Below are 14,518 nucleotides of genomic sequence, written 5' to 3'. Positions count from 1 at the left end.
TCATCTGAGTAGAGTGAGCATGTCTCAAATAATTGTAGCATAAAGACACTATTGTCTGGATTAATCACTATCCCTGGCTACCATAACAGTATGACGACAAAAAAAAAACACTCCATGATATTTTGTGGTACTACTTAGCCTGTCATGCTAACAAATTTTGCCTGATGATAAATTGCCCCAGTAATTATCACAATAAATGATAATGTTCTTTTGAGACCAATTTTAATATATTAATAATGGCTATTAATGATGCCCTTATCTAAGACCAATAATCTTTAATTTAATTCAAAATGGTCTTAAAAAGTCTTATAAAAAGTCAAATACACTCCGCATTTTCTCTGACTTTTCATTTGAAGAAAATGTTTGAAACCCATTTTCCCTCCACTTCTCCCACTCTTTAAAAACGCAAATAGAATTAAGAATGCTGATGATCAACAAAAGTTATTGCTGATTTCTAATGATCAAACTCGACTCTGCCATCCTAATCAGGCAAGCGTCGATGAACAGAGATGTGTTTCCGAGTCTGAGCTTCTGAGGCTGGAGAAGAAGATTGTGACGATGGAAGCAGAACGAGAGACGGTCCTCATGTCTCTCGGGGAGGAACTGGATGCAGTCTGTCGGAGTCTGGTGAGAAACGGACAAGACAAACTGCAGGTACTGTTGTTTTTTGTACTCAAAAGGCTAAATTTAAAATACCTACAAGCCACCAATTTTATTTGAATGCCTCAGAAATCCTTTTGAAGTCGATCAAATTGTTATTGCTTAGCGTTCAGGAAAATAAGCCGAGTCAAAGATAATAAAAGTTGGTTCATTTGTTTTGAGGCACCCTGCGTCCTGATTTGCAATCCATTCCTGCAGTTCATTAGAATTTCCTAACAGGCATCATTCTGTTTGAGAACGCAGGAAAGTCTTGTGGAAGGTGAGGGTGAAGTGGGCGAGGTGGGGTTGCTTTGGATACGGATGAGAGAAAATCCCGTATAAAGGTTTGATTATGCCTCTTGTGTATCTTTGGTTAGACGGCCAAAACTGTAACTGTGAAAATATGTGGACTCATTTAATTACTCCCAGGTGGAGTTTCGAGTTATTTTTTGATCTGATAATCACATAAGCTTGCTTTGTTGGTTTGAGTCCTTATTTGCTGGACTCAACGTCCTGTTGAAATGTAACACACTCCTTCAGTTTTGGCACGCTTTGTTAAAGATGTGTAAACAACCCTAAAATAAATCTTATGGCTTCATATCACAATGGCTGTCTCGTTGCACACTCTAGATTATATTATTCTTTTCTTGAGACTTCTTACAGTTGTTTTTTATACATACAAGTTTAAGGCCTGGGTAGTGGGATGACCTTGAAAGAACGTTGAACTGAATGATTTTTGTGTTGATTTGACCAGATATGTTGATTCTCTTGAAAGATCAGGCTTCAGTTTTATTTAAAACATTCTGTTGTCTTAAAGAGTTCATAATGTCAGGCACTTTAACAATGTTTATAAGGTCTTAGGAAAAGAAAGCTGCCCAGAGCATCACAGGTCCTCCACCATACTTAAAAGTGTACATTTGTATTTTTACTCCAGACACATCTGGAGTGTTTTGTAAATAAAAAAAAGTTGAATCTTTCAATCAAAAAGTTGATTGAAAGGTTTTTTTCAATCAGATTGACAGTTTTTTTTTCTTTCCTCAGTTTCAACTTTTTTATTTGAGCCTTATCGGCCCAATTCTGATCTTTTCACCAGAAAAAAAAAATCAGATTTGAGCCACTTCCATATGCAGTGCTAAATTGGATATGTTTCAGACTTTTCAAACCTTTTTTAATCTGAACAGTCGTGTGAGATTTTGTAAGATTTTTACATCATTGATGTGAGACGTGCGCCATATTTCTGCTCCAGAAGAAACCTGAAGCAGAAAATACGAACCTAAACAATGGCTGAAGTAGGGATGGGCGACTTAGAATTTTGTCACAATGTTTTGTGGCGCTATTGTGATAACGATAAAGATTATGATTTTAAAAAACTTTATTCCCTACTTGCATGATTGTGACTTTATAGCACATCATCACATCATTCTTATTAATGTGTTTTTTAACAAATATTGTGCAAATATTGTTCTTAAAACACATTCCTATTTGTCATCTACTTTAAAAAAGTGTGGTTTATATTACTAAATTGCACACAGTAACTGCATTTAATCATATTTTCAAATTTACTGATATTTATTGATGGTCTGGTGGAACAAGCAGTAGAGAAAATAGCAAAAATAATATTTCTGATCATAGTGTCAGTTTAGTTTTTTATGTATCAAAGCTAAAGTGTAATGACAAGTCAAGATTTTAATCGAGATTGCATGTTGGTCGCATTAAATTAGTAGCATCAAGGACTACGGAAAAAAAAAAATCCAATTCGAGCAAAAGATTGGAATTGAGCATCAAGACCTGCTGTGTGAACGTAGCTTTAGTCTTCTTAGTGGACAAAAAGGGCATTTTTCACTCACAAACAACCTGTTAGCATCGAGATAGCGTCTAATGGTTGTTATGGAGACCCGAGAGCTGGGGAATTGTTGAGGCCCCACCTGCGTCTTCTGGACTTTCTGATGTAACAGATCAGGATGAATTGTGTTAAGTGCATTGGAGAAGTCAATATTATTTACTTTCTGTCTTCGCTGTCAGCCCATCAATTCCCCCTAGATGTCAATTCACACACATCACTTCTGGTTCACGACTAAACCTGACGAAGCATCCAAACCTGCTGGTTTTCATCGCCTAATTTAAAGCACTTCTATAATTACGACTCTTTTGGCCTTCAGGAATTTTTATATCTGTGCTCATTTAATAATGAATCATACACTTTCTCTGCCATGCTTGATTTAACATTAACACTGACAAATAAATGAACACGACTGGCTGTTGCAACACACACATACGCGCGCACACACAATCTGAACTAAATGTGGTGACTGCGGCCGGGGGATTCTGCTAGCACACAGCAAACAAAACCTGCAGTAATACATTAAATTTTTAAGAAAATAAACAAGGGGAAAAAAAAACCTTGTTAGCAAAATTAAATATTGATTCAAATGGATCATCACAGATTACTACCTGTGCCAGCCTTGATATATAGCAATAAAACTGCAGTTAATTTTTTTACTAATTAAGGACATTATCATTGATTTAGCAACTAACATTATTGCTTTGCCCATGTCCCCCCTCATGTTTACATGGCACACACACTCTTAGATTCTTGCTCCTAGTGCCCCAACTGTGCTGAAGGCTGATGAAGGCAGCCTGTTTTATCTGCTTATAGATTTCTTGCTCTGGTCCAGTGGTGATGCAGTCTGACAGCCAACACCTTGCCTCATCGCTCATCCATCATGTTGAAAAGAAGTCAGACTTAGTAGTGATCAACTTAATGAGGGGTATTATTACCAGTGAAAGGGTTTATTAGCAGTAGATTTTTTTCCCTGTACAGCCTCCACTTTGGTCATTTTGACTACGATAATGTGTTGAACAACTGGAAAGTCCCCAAATGGGAATGTGAAGGAGGGAAGTGGAAATTTAGTACGGGATTGCTGATGAGTGATTAATTGTAGATTATTTTGTGTGTCAAGAAAAAACTTTTCTGAGTTGAAGGAAAAATCAGTATTTGGTTGTTAACTGTTAAATCTCAAGATCAAGTTTTTAGAGGTTTTTCTTCAATGGTTTCTAATCTGTTCTATAGTCAAACAGACCGTTGCCTTGTATTTTAACTTATTAAAAGATGAACAACCTTCTGTCTGGCCCTTTAATTCCAAAATTTATAAGTACACTTGAATGGACAACGAATGCAAGAGTTGGGCCAGAATTATTTGCTTGATGGCTCAAGCTTAAGTTTGCATTTAATAAGCCTACAATACAAACAGGACAAAGAAATCCAAACGAGAATCCATGATGTAAAGTTGTGTTAATCTACTTATTATACAGTAAATAGATGAATAGATAGTTTAATCTGTTGAGGAAAAAAAGTCAGAGTGCTCAGACTGTAAAAAGCGTAGTGCCCTGCATGCGCACGCTGCTCCACCCTGCTCTGCTCCAGCAGCAGCGGAGATAGAATTCTACCAGTCCCACATCCCAGTTGATTTGCACTTGACTCACCCTGCGGTTTACAACAAGCAACAAGATGGAGCTGGAAGACGTTAAGCAAAGCTAAAAACAGGAAAAGTTACTCTGCTTACTTAAATGGGAGACTTAAAAACGAAAGCGCTAAAATCATAATAAGAATAATATGCCGGGTTCACTTTGGGTTCAGGCCTATAATTAGCCTCCTGTGGTCTTAGAACGACTCATGAGGAATGCAGCGTGGGCAGATACCGTTCAGTCAGACTGTCAGTTTCCAAAACCACATACACACATAAAAAAAAACTTGTAAACGTGTACTCGGAGTCGGTTTCATTCAGGACTTTACCGCAGGAAGGTTAAACTTACTTGGTCGGACCGGGCTCAGACACAAAGCCTACTGGCTCAGGCCAGGTCAGGTTGAATTTTTCTAGACCTGATCTAAACTCTACAGTACACTCTTGACGATTTTTCAGCCCATGACAGATTTTATTTGGAGTGTCAAAGCAAAAAACAGCAAATAAAACAAGCTGAACAAGGAAAAAATCAGACATGGTAACTTCGGTGTAAGAATAAGTCGACATTGACAACTATTTATCTTACCGTCCACAAATCTGGACTTTTTTAAAATGGACATAATAGGACAGAGATTTTCCCTCCAATCTAACTCCTAATAGTCCAATCGTTATACATTAAAGGCTGTGATTGTAACTTGACAAGATGTAAGGTTTGAATATTCTTCTAAGGCACTGCATCATTTAACTTCATGCACCTTTTTTTCCTGCATCTCCTTTTTTTGCGCCTGTTCTCTTTCATTTCTACTGTCTTCTTTTGTGCAGATGATTAGCGAAGAGAAATACCAAAGTGGAGATCTCTTTGAAAACTTCCTTCTTTGTCATCTACGCTGCCTTGTTAGTCTGAGCGTTTCTCTCCATCTGCTTCTATCTCAGCGTTCCCGTCTCTTTCCATTTTCCCAGTGGGAGGTGAAACAAACATATGGCTTCCCAAAAAAAAAAAAAAAAAACACACCACACACTTCCTCATAATCTGAAAGAGACATAAACCAGGCAGTCGTATATTTAAATTAGAGGTAGCAAAACCTCCTACTCTACGTCGCCTCCGTTTTAATAAAATAAAAAATAAAAAGAAAGGAAGAAGTAGTGGCAATATTTCCCCCTGCCCCCCACTTCAAGCCCACAGACAGCACTTTCAACTCCCTGCCTACTTGTTACGTTTTTCAGCAGTTTCACCTCCTTTTTTGTCTGCCGCCGAGCCAAACAGGCTTTGATGGTTCGAGGAAAAAGTTGAGAGGAACCAAGACATGTCTCATCCTCCTCCCACTCGGTCACATGCTCTGGCGTATCGCCGCGGTCTCCCAGAGATGGAGACCTTTGCACGGCTGTGCCGCGCTTTGAGACGCCAAAGCAGAGAACCTTGAGGAATTCATCTTGCCTGGTTTCGAATGACAATCGGAGGCGGGGTGGGGGGAGAAGGGTCTTTGAGCATGTGTGACAGCATTGTTGTTTGGTACAACTCAGGACAGAGGGGGGTTCAAGAAAAGTCTGCTATTTATTCTGTTCAGTATGCATAAACACCTTGTCACAAAGGTGTGTTTACAACAAGAAGATGTGTTTTTGTTTTGCTTTTTCCAATATTTTGTCAATGCTTCTCTGGTTGTGTGTTGTTGTTTCATCCATTGCACCCTGAAGAGATTTATGGTTTTGTTTTTGTGATAAAGAGATGGTGTCAGCACATCCTCGAATGATCTGTTTCCATTTTACATACTGCAGCTTTAGTGGCACCAAGTTTGTACCCGTTTTTACAGGTATGAAGTTAGCCTTTTGCTTGCATTACTCTTTTTATTTTTTATTATTTTACCTTTGAAAATAAAACATTTGCAAATGCACTTTCTCCTCCTTGGAAGTGAAAGGAGCATTGTAGCCGTTGTTGCCGCTTTCAATTTGAGCGGAGAAAAATTAGTCAATTAAGGTCAGTATTTGCATATCTTTGATTTTAGATAAATTTCAACTAAAGGTTGCAATTGCTCTTATATACAAGCTTCTAACAAGAGTAATATCTGCCATGCAGTGGACAGTCACTCCGTGACCGGGTTCAGATTCCGCAATTATTTATCATTTCTTATCGGGGTTTCCCAAAGTTTTAAAATGTTTCAACAAATTTTGTCTGGATAGTGGAGTTATACATCTTTGCCTCGGGCTGCTTAAAATATCATGAATATATATATATATAAACATTTTTATAACAACTTAAGTTAACATAGTTTCCTGATTGTGCTATAAAATGGCACTATGTGGCTGGAAAATACATAATACTTCCCCTTTAATTTTTGTCTTTTACAATTGAGGCATCCCACACCTTTTGGAACTACTACAAATTAAAATAGACAACTAAACTTAATGAACTTATTGTTTTATTGTAGAGAGAATTGCTCTATTACTCTATTACAATGACATGCACACATAGACACTAGGTGGTGCTAGAGCACCTGTCCTTTTTCCTCTGGACAAAGTGTCCCTCTGAAATCTTTCTTTCCTTTAGTACTTTTTTTAAAAAACAGTGTAGTGAGATAAAACGTCTGCACACACCACTGCTCTACACAGGGAAAGCTTTTGGAAAAAATGTGTTTTCTATTATTATTTTATGTACCAATGTGAACATGTGTTTGCTGTTTCATGCAACAGAGGTGATGAAACATTGAGTGGGCTGGTAACCCGCACAGCTGTCTCATCTAAGCATTGATGGACGGATGCTCTCCAACGAGCGTCACAGTTTTGCTTATCTGTGTATTGTTTTCTGTGCGATCGTGCGTGCGTGCGTGCGTGCGTGCGTGTGTGCGCGCGTGCGTGCGTGCGTGTGTGTGTGTGCGTGCGTGCGTGTGCATGTGAGTGAATGTCGGCACTCATTAAGAGCTGGCAGTCAGTTTGCATCGCTGATGCTGTCAAGCTTGTCCAAGAAGACTGAAACACAGTCCCTGAGCTCATTTTTATCACACACAACCTCTATTCAAAGGTGTGCATGCACCAATGTGGGTGTGTGTGTAGTGTCATACGCTGTTAAACACATGTACTGCAATTTAAGTTGACAGGAGCTTCTCACTGAGGTTAAGGGTTTCGACATCTCTCCTCTATCTGGTTCGTCTGCCCACCTTTTGTTTTTTTTTCCTCTTTATGTTTTGTAACTGGTAGTTTCTCTTTAAATATCTCTTGGTTCATGCTGAAACTTCCCTAATATTCAGACTTCAGAATGGGCAGCAGGATTCTGCAGGGTATGATAAGAACGGTACTCCCGCTCATATTTGCATTTATTTTTATTCTGGTTTAGCAGGTGATCTCCCAGAGACCTGGATTAGTGAAGGATCCACATCATTGGCTCGCTGAGACAAAGGTATGCTAGTTTTGTTAGAACTCACGCAATGATGCAGATGTTTCTGTATCATTTGTGTTTAGATATGTTTTGCACAGAATCTGAAAATCTGTAAAATTTCACTGTTTACTTTTTCTACTTCCGGATTTTTTTCCCAAGTGTATTTCTGCTTTAAGATGAGGCACAAAATAAAGGCAGCGGAATTGCCTTTATTCCTAAGCTACAACAAAAACAAACCTCCTTCACAAAGTGAAGAAAGTTGGTTGTGTTTTGATTGGTCAACTGAGGATTAACTTTTCCAACTGTTGTAGTGTTTATGTTACCGCCACTTAAACAAAAAACAATAATTTTTCCACAATCTATTTCCCACATCAAAACTCTCTCCAACGTCAGTCCTTCTTATAGTTATTTTTGTGAACATAATGCTTTGTCACAAAGCTCGTATGAAATTAAAGCACACTGCTGCGTTATTTCACCCAAAGCAGAACTGGGAGAGAGGACGGTTAAAAATACTGGTTTATAATTAGGCTGAAAACACAGGAAAGATGTGAAGAAAAAAAAAACCCCAGTGAGGTGTTGATGCTAATTATCATGCATAAAATCAGTGTGATCATTTGTCTAATTAACCCACTGCAACTGTCTGTGTATGTTCCCCACGTGTGTGCACTGTATGTAAAAATGTTCCAACTAGTTTTATTGCTGTGTAAAACTCATAGGTAAGTATCAGGTACGTTATTTTAGTGTTTGTTGTTTTTTTTTGCAGACAACTATCAAGCTTTTCACTTGATAGTTGAAGTTGAATCACTAGCATGTTGTCTCGCATTAACTTCCTCCATTCAGTATGCTAAACATGGATAATACATAAACAAAAAGCAGCAAAAAAAACTAATTAGGTAACACTTTATTTGAAGGGGTGTGCATAAGACTGATATGACACTGTCATAAAATTGACATAACACCTGTTATGAACATAAAGAAGTCTTTATGAATGTTTGACTGTTGTAAAAGTGTCATTCGGTAAATAATGACACTTTTAATACAAAGTTGCTCTAAAAGTTTAATTGAAAGTCCATTAAAAATACCAACTTTGCATTCATCCATCCATCCATTTTCTTACACCCTTGTCCCTTAGTGGGGTCGGGAGGGTTGCTAGCGTACCGGGCGAGGGGCGGGGTTCACCCTGGACAGGTCGCCAGTCTGTCGCAGGGCAACACAGAGACACACAGGACACACAACCATGCACACACACACTCACACCTAGGGGCAATTTGGAGAGACCAATTAACCTGACAGTCATGTTTTTTTTGGACTGTGGGAGGAAACCGGAGTACCCGGAGAAAACCCACGCATGCACAGGGAGAACATGCAAACCCCATGCAGAAATACCGGGGCTGGGAATCGAACCCAGAACCTTCTTGCTGCAAGGCAACAGCTCTACCAACTGCGCCACTGTGCAGCCCACTTTGCATTCAGTCATCATAATTTACAAAATCATGCAAAGTTGGCATTTTTAATGGACTTTTAATGCAATTTTTAGAGCAACTTTGCATTAAAAGTGTCATTATTTACCGAATGACACTTCATGACAACTGTCATAAACATTTATAAAGACTATGTTCATGACAGGTCATGTTTATGACAGTGTCATGTCAATCTTATGCACACCCCTTCAAATAAAGTGTTACTACTTATTTTATGGATTATCCACTATAGGACCCCAGTCATTTAATGAAGTGTGATTTGTATCACTAAACTGATCGCAGTTTATTCGTATTTTTTATATTTATTGATGCTTTTATTGAACAAACAGTTGAGAAAAACGTAAAATTAAGAATACCGATATGGACGATTTTGGTGGGTTTAAAAGTCATTAACTGGAATTTATCTCAACAATAAATCCAAATTCTTATCATGACAAGTATCACGATAAATGATAAACAATACGATATGATAAATCCCCACCAGTATCACCAACGCACAAACCAACCTAGAATGGCAATTTCAATGTACACATTTTTCATTTTCCTTGCACGCTACGAATGATCCCAACCAGACCAAGCTGCGCTGGCTGAGCGAGGAAGTGCGAGAGCGCGATGCGAAGGAGCGGCGCCTGAGGAAGCAGCACCAGCAGACCAGAGACGAGCTGAAAGCTCTCAGGCAGAGCCGCGGCTCGGAGCAGGAAACCCTCCAGCAACGCCTGGACCAGCAGGAGAAGCTGCTGCTCTCCCTCAGCACGGAGAAGAAAGGTAGTCCTTAACCAAAAGGGAAAAAAAAACACCTTTATGATGATGATAAATCACTTGGCCCTTCTATATCTGCTGAACTTGTGATGGCAAAAAAAATATATATAGGTGAGGATTTCTCCTACCTAGCTATCTTTGATTCACAGACTCCTCCAGCTGATCTCTAACACAGCTGAGTCAGACTCGCATCTTTCTTTATGAGCGGTAATCCGTTTAATTGGACGCTTTTTGTCACTGTGTTTTGTTTTCATGGCTGCTTACGAAGATGCCTGCCTGTGCCCTCCTGTGAACTTAGTTTTATCTTTCTTACTGTTTTTATACATCTGTATCCTTGCCATTATAAATGTTTGAGAAAGCATCCTAATGATTTTGTATTGGAGTTCTTTTTAGCCTACGGCCTCTATTTTCTTTTTTATTTTCTTTCTAGCTTTCTAGCTTTCTTCCTGTCTTCTTTTTTTCTTTCTTTTTTCCCTCTTGTTTTCATTTCCTATCATGTGTTTCATCAAGAAGAGAAGAGGAATTTAAAGAGAGTGAGACAGGTAGAGTGGGGTAGCCATTATGAAAACAGTCGTGTCACTTTTTTATGGTGTTTTGTAGCAATATTATAAACTTTAATAAATAGTCTAAATTAAAGAAACCCTATGCATGGTGCCTCCTGTCGTTCAGACGGTAATTAAACACATGCTGTTTACAACCACAGAACATATGCTCCTAATAAAAAAAATGGCTGAAAGATGCTCTGTTTAACACGATCTCTGTGCAAAGCTTGGTTTATAGATGAGATTACTCCTCTTGTATACTGTTGTCATGCAGCAGTATACAAGGTCAAAAATATGTTAGATTTCTTTTTTTTGTCAGGTCTTAAATTTCAATGTTAACACTGAGGGTAACAGATTCTTGTTTTATTCTTCTAGAGTTTGACCTCAAATCATTCTAAAACTAAAGTAATCTTCATACAGAACATTTATTAAACCGCAGCAATAATCCGTACACAACATTTAATAATGGAATCCAATAGGCATTTGTTGAGAGTAAATACATTCTTACACACACATTCTTACATTTGTTTTTCCCTTGACCCGATATTGCCCCCCTTCTCCACAGAGAAACAGTACTTTTATTGGCTTCTAGCAGCAATCTGTCTATTTTGTACAGTTCCTCTTCATTGACCTCTTCACTTGAAAGCCACTCTGCCCTGCATGCAGAGATAAGAGTGGTTCTGGTTTTATAGAACCCAGCACGGCTTTCAGGGGAAATGGGACTGAGCTTGAGTCAGCAAAGATTGCACTAGGCCACTATGACTATCATCCTCCAGCTGGTTTCAGGTCTGATTAAAACAGACTCGGACTGTGGAGGCTCCAGAAAGTTGTTCCACAGGAAGAAATTATCATTTTGACTTTAGTCTTTTTTTTTTAAACCCTGTTTCTGTAAAATTGGTTGTGCTCAGATCTGTTACAGGAAGAAAACAGTCATCTTCAGGATTTTATATATTCTTGAGATATATAAACTGATGTAAGCTGTCACATAAATGATATAATATTGCTGTAGGCAGGAAGAATCTCCGGTAGCAGTCAGTCTTACAACAAATCTGAAAAAGTCTCTGACTGAAGACTGTTGCTGTATGATTCGTGACATGCTAACTCATTATTATTGATATTCTTTATAACTTACTTTATAGTTATGAGTTTTGTTTTGTTGTGACCTGTCTGAAAAAAATGTGTTTCTGGTTACACACTTAGGACTTTATATTGATTTGCATTTATGTCTAACACTAACAGTATATTTCTAAGTTTAAACTAAACTTGATTCACATCATACCTCTAAACCCTAACCCTTGACCCAGAAAAATTGGGTTCAGTTAACTAGGCCCGAGCTTTGGTCCCCATGAAGTCCATCGGTCCTCAGAAGGTTAGTAAATATACCAAAGAAGGTTCTAGATAGGCTTCATAAACAAGTAAACACAGACATCATTATGCACATTCACACAATGAGCTGCCAAACCCCTCATATTTAAAGTTGAAGGGTTTTTTTTAAGAGTCTTGACATTGCACACTATTTCTGTAAACAGGCATCATGTTGACACAGGGTTGCAGTCAGTCTTACACAATCTGTCAGACAGTTCCCAGAGGATGTGCTCACTTCTAAAAATAAAAACATTACTATCAGTAAAAACAGGAAGACATCTTGCTATTATTTTTATATTCTTCTGTATTTATAAATATAAGCAAATATAACATGTGCATCGTCTTTAGCTTGTTATATTAGCTATATTAGCTAGAGATGATTTCCAACCACTAACAGAGCACTAACAGCGGTTTTGCCATTTTTGCTGAATGGCAAAAATTATTTTTTATTATTTAACACTAGTGTTTAGAAATGGGGTCCAACCGACCCCACACACTTAAAACTTGTATCATTTGCCACAGTCCTCTACGTTTGCCTCAGTCCTCGCACGCACAAGAGTTAAATAAAAACCTGTAATTTAAGTGAAGCATAAACTGTAAACATGGTTAATCAGATTCTTTTATATTTAAAAAATATTATTTAAAACTTTGCAAAACACTTCGATTTCTAGCTAAAAATACTTATTTGTTTGCTCTACAAAACAATCAAATAAAATTTTGCAAACTGGACTCAGAAAAATATGCTGTAACATATTTCTTTCATTAAAGTAGCGCTATGAATTTATACCACTACGTTCTACGTTCTCCATGGGAACGTTTGAAGATTACTTGAGCCACGTCCAGCCATTTTCAAGAAAACTGAAAACTCTGTTCTAAAGATGTTAGAATAAAATTGAACTGTTTGCAGTTTTTGTATCGGCTGTAACTTCACAAGTCGCACAGCAGGAACTGGATGTTGGAGAAAACAAAACCAGCAAACGAGCAGAGCGCACTCTGGATTAATAAAGCTAGCTTGGATTTCAGGGAGCGTTTTCAAAGTGAGCGTGGATCTGAGAGCTCTGCTTATCACGGCAGCATCTTATCTCACGCAGTCTCCTCGTTTTCAGAGCTGCTGGAGAGGAGTCGCGCGAAAGAGGAAGAAATGAGAAGCTTTCAGGTCAGATTCATGTATTTTCATTAATCTGTGCTGGATCTGTTTGTAAATTTATTTATTATTTGTTTTCGTCTTTCCCCTCTTTCCACTTCAGAAAGAGACAACACGTTTTTCCCTTTGTCTTTTTCTGCACGTCAGCTGTTTTTCCAGCCGAATCACATTTCTCTGATGCTGCCCCCCCCAATCCACCCATACCCCACTCTGCTGCACAGCTGTGCGCCTGGCAGACTCCTCCAGGGCTTGCTTGAGCAAATAGCTAATTACTGCAGACACGAGGCCTTGGAGTTTAAAAGTCACTAAAGGCCTTGTCATTTTTTTTTCTCCTCTTGGCAGGCCACCCACTCACCTAAGCCGGAGTGGACTGGCCCCCGCCGGATCCTCGCTGGCGCTTTTACACCCCATTAAAATGCAAAGCAGATGCGCGTACGCACATAAACACACTGAAGCGCGTCTGCGAGGATGATTTACATGTGAAGAGGCAGAAAACGGAAAGCACGAGGGACACAGATGAGTTAAAACGAAAGATGGGTGGGGGGGGAGGAAAAAAGAGGACCCTTGCTGGAAAGCATCAACACATTGCAGAAAAAAGGGGTGAGGGGGATGCCTGCTGCAGGGAGAAGCAGGTGTGCGTTTGAGTGGCAGATAAGAGCCAGAGCATCACTTATGCATCGTTAGCGAGGGAACATCAGTCAGGAGCTGGAGGAGAGGATGGAGCATTTTGTCTTTGTGAGCGTGATAAGAAGAACTCTCCCCAGCCGCTGCGTTTACTTCCCTTGTTATGTTAGAACACCCTATTCCTCTCTTCTTTCAAGGTTTTTTTTCTCTCCTACATACATCTGCTGAGTTTCCTTTTTTTTTCTTGATTATGCTGAGCTGTTACCTGGACTTGGTTTTGCACACATGGTAGCATCCTGAGTTTGAACTTCACTAGTTCATGTTCAGGTTTCAGTTCATCCTTAATCCTAATCGGTTGCCTTTTATTTCTGTTTTAGGATCGTGTGTTGGATCTGGAGATGGTAAGATTTAGTTTCTTGTAGTGTTACTGTGGAAGTTCAATTGAGGTTTTTTTGAATGTCATATTGAAGTTAAAATTATACCAGCATGATTTGATTTAGCCACATAAACTGGTTCACCTGTAAGTTTAGGTGGAAAGGTCAAACTTTAAGACTTTTCCGTGCTACAGTTTTCAAATATTTGTTGATTTTTTTAGACTAATTTTGACACAAATGTCCAGCGTGAGTTGGTGTATATGTAGAATCACAGCCACCTATAAAAGCCATAAATCTTTATGCATAAGCATGTGTTTGTGAATCAAAACATCCAGATGTTGTGCACAGAAATTTATTTTCAATTGCTCACATTATGAGATAATGACTGTTTTATTATCTCACTATGTTGAAATAAAGAGACCCAGTCTTGCTCTGTTGAGGAAGCCACCAAAACATCTCACCTCAAAATAACACCTAAAGCTTTTTCATTATAACCCCATATGTCACTTAGCTTAGAACTCTTTCAGTGTTCTGGTATTTTTGATTTTTAGTGCTCACTATGTTGAGATAACAATGCCACAAGCTCTTTTACCTTTGACAATTTAAAATTTTATTTGGTGATAAAAAATACTGCAACCTAGTTTCATTTTAGAAACATTTCAGTTGTTTTAGATCAAACTAAAACTTCCCCTTTTTTGTGATTTCCTTTTTATTTCACTATTGCCATGGGATAATGTGATCTTAAACTTCTTTGTTCCTGTT

The 14,518-nt window shown here is 38.5% G+C and overlaps 1 protein-coding gene across 8 annotated transcripts in view; it reads left to right on the top strand.

The window, feature by feature from the left end:
* cep128 (centrosomal protein 128) overlaps nucleotides 1-14,518 on the top strand; it is a 57,260-nt gene that overhangs the window by 30,852 nt on the left and 11,890 nt on the right. For 6 of the 8 annotated variants that reach the window (XM_017302314.1, XM_017302312.1, XM_017302309.1 and 3 more), the window contains 5 exons: nucleotides 490-654; nucleotides 7,426-7,488; nucleotides 9,521-9,713; nucleotides 12,721-12,770; nucleotides 13,760-13,783. In XM_017302314.1, the coding sequence (XP_017157803.1) occupies nucleotides 490-654; nucleotides 7,426-7,488; nucleotides 9,521-9,713; nucleotides 12,721-12,770; nucleotides 13,760-13,783 (495 nt within the window). The remainder of the gene's footprint in view (nucleotides 1-489; nucleotides 655-7,425; nucleotides 7,489-9,520; nucleotides 9,714-12,720; nucleotides 12,771-13,759; nucleotides 13,784-14,518) is intronic. The other 2 variants (XM_017302310.1, XM_017302315.1) reach the window with 1 other exon arrangement.

Source organism: Poecilia reticulata, linkage group LG21, assembly GCF_000633615.1.
Source record: "Poecilia reticulata strain Guanapo linkage group LG21, Guppy_female_1.0+MT, whole genome shotgun sequence".
Taxonomy (NCBI): domain Eukaryota; kingdom Metazoa; phylum Chordata; class Actinopteri; order Cyprinodontiformes; family Poeciliidae; genus Poecilia; species Poecilia reticulata.
The sequence above is the reverse complement of the archived record's forward strand: the minus strand, read 5'-3'. Positions and strand labels throughout refer to the sequence as shown.